A 2,307-nucleotide genomic window follows, 5' to 3' on the forward strand; every position below is an offset into this window, starting at 1 on the left:
CGCACAAGCTACCCTCCTGGTGACGGTGCGGTATGCGACGGCTGTCTTCGGAGTAGCGCGCGGCTTATAGATGAGTGTCGGAATATCGGCGCTGAGAATCTGCTCGAGGGCCTAGGTCTTGGTGCTCCAACCTGTACAAACTGCTTCGCTGCTGGTGTGGCATGCGAATGGCAAAAGGCAGATAAGGAGGCTGCTTCTAAGGGATGCTAGGAGTTGGAGGGAAAGAGAGCTACGAAGAAGACACTTGTTGAGTTGGGATGGACAAGAGATGGTACTTATTTGATTACAATTCTATCCACTTGCCACTCTTTCCATTTGCATCGTACTTCACGGTAATAGGTCCTCATCGCAACGAGCAGGTTCGACGTAGTCTTTCGTTCTGCAGCATCCGAGCTCTGGTAGAGTCAGCTGGCGCTTGTCCTTAGCTGCCACTGCCAAATCGACCTTCTCGACGTCTTCCAACTCGTCGCTCTTATTGCTCTCCTCGTCCGAGTCAGGAATCGCACAGATGCGCAAGGCTTGACTTGCCTCTATGCTAGATCGCTCTGCGCATGGAATCGGGCCGCCGCTAAGACCACCAGGACCTAACCAGGCATCGAACTCGCGGCCGAGCTGCACTGCAGGCGCATTAACACGCTGCACAAGTTGTAGCTATACTGTCCACTCCGCGACTCGCAGCGTCTGCTCCACCTAACAGGATGTTACTGTATCCGCCGGCATAAGCAAGAGACAGCCCTAACCCAGCACCTGAGCGGCTTCGTACTATCGACGAGATCGCTTCAGCCGGTTGTTGTACGCCACCCACGTACCAGAAGGTTGTTCTTGTTCCCAGAGGATCCGCTTGGCTTAGGCACGCACATGGCCCTCTCTCTCCCGCCGGCTTTTACCCCGGCCCTTTCGAAGATCCGCTTTCTCTAGCATGTTAACCGTCTGCTGGTATCTCTGACCAATGCTAGCCAAACCCTATCGAACAACAATGGCCGCGGTGGACTTTACGTTTTCGGCCTGCGTTACTGCGTCCTAGATGAGGTTAAAGGGAGACCTTGTCTGACCTGCTGTGTTTGATGGCAAGGCAATACAAACCAGTTAACCTGATTGTCGCTAGTTCTGCATAAACTGCGTCGCATCGCGTCTTGCCGTAGGGCTGCTAAGCTGCCGGGCATTGCGAAGCATCGTCGTGGCGGTGACGTAGGGGAGCCGCGCAGTACAAAAGAAGTCAAGCTGGCCTATCCTCTGCCCTAGGATCCAGGCGATATCAGGCACGTTACCGTCGCTTATTGCACGATGCGCTAGCTGCTCGGCAGCAGCAGCATTTGGTTTCGGAGCTACAAGCCCGCGTTCTTCTCTCCGCTTCGCCGCAACTGCCGCCTGTTTCTTCTCGCGTGCTACCTCTGCTTTGCGATTGTTGTTGGAGACGCGGCTGGTATAAAGAGGGGGTGTAGCGTTATCTTCCCTATCGTTATGAGCACTCTTCTCCTCGGCCCTATGGTTATGAGCAACTTCTTCTTCGTCTTCCGTCTCGTCTGCATCCTGCCCAGCACTATAGCTTCTCCTCCGTCTGCCTCGCCTCTAGTAGTGGCCCGCAACAGGGTCCTCCTCACTCTCGCTAGCAGAGGCGAGGCATGTGCGCTTTGGAGAGGGTTTGTGTGCTCCTTCCTAAGCTGCCGTACGTTTCTGCGCCGACGGAGGGGAATGTAGGCCTACTCTAGAACTCTCCAAGACTCTTGCTGCGCTAAAAAGTCGGTGCTAGGTATTATCAAGCAGGATGTCTGCAGGAAGGCTTGTACGCAGTAGGGCAAGTGCCCCTAGAAGAGAATGCGCGATTAAAAGAGGGGGACAGTCTACTGTGTCTACGCTGAACCAGCCAGCATGATATGCAAGCGAGTTAGGTATAGGGGAAAGCAATGAAGTGGTCGAAGCAGCTCGCAACAGGTCACGATGGGCTTGCGTAGGAGGAGTATACGGAATGCGCGATGTATTCGCTGTAGACTAACTACTCGCTGCGTTATCGGGCGCTAGGAAAGGCTGATGAGAGGTGACTATAGTGACGACGTACATTGGTGAAGAGAGCTTTGTGGCCGGCCCGGATAGGAGAGGAAGCGAGACGAAATCGCGTAGCTGGGAAATTACGCCGAGCTACTTAGGGCTTATTACGCCTATCGTCTTCCTGCCTTCCTCTAACCTAACCAATATAAGGCGACGGATTATGCACAATCCGCGCCCGATTTGGTATCGCGTTAGGGTTCGCTAACTAAGAAAGGAAATCTAGAGGGCATAATCCGTGCGCATAATCCGCGGGCTTTAACA

At 54.0% G+C, this 2,307-nt stretch overlaps 1 protein-coding gene across 1 annotated transcript; it reads right to left on the bottom strand.

Moving 5' to 3' along the window:
- Positions 1–327: 327 nt before the first annotated feature.
- On the bottom strand, positions 328–636 carry J4E90_011080 (uncharacterized protein; the record flags this gene model as incomplete). Its single annotated transcript, XM_051440574.1, has 1 exon — positions 328–636. A coding segment is annotated over one exon (309 nt), but the record flags the coding sequence as incomplete, so codon positions are not given.
- Between the last annotated feature and the right edge of the window lie 1,671 nt (positions 637–2,307).

This window comes from Alternaria incomplexa (assembly GCF_024043165.1).
Source record: "Alternaria incomplexa strain BMP 0042 chromosome Unknown scaffold_44, whole genome shotgun sequence".
Taxonomy (NCBI): Eukaryota; Fungi; Ascomycota; class Dothideomycetes; order Pleosporales; family Pleosporaceae; genus Alternaria; species Alternaria incomplexa.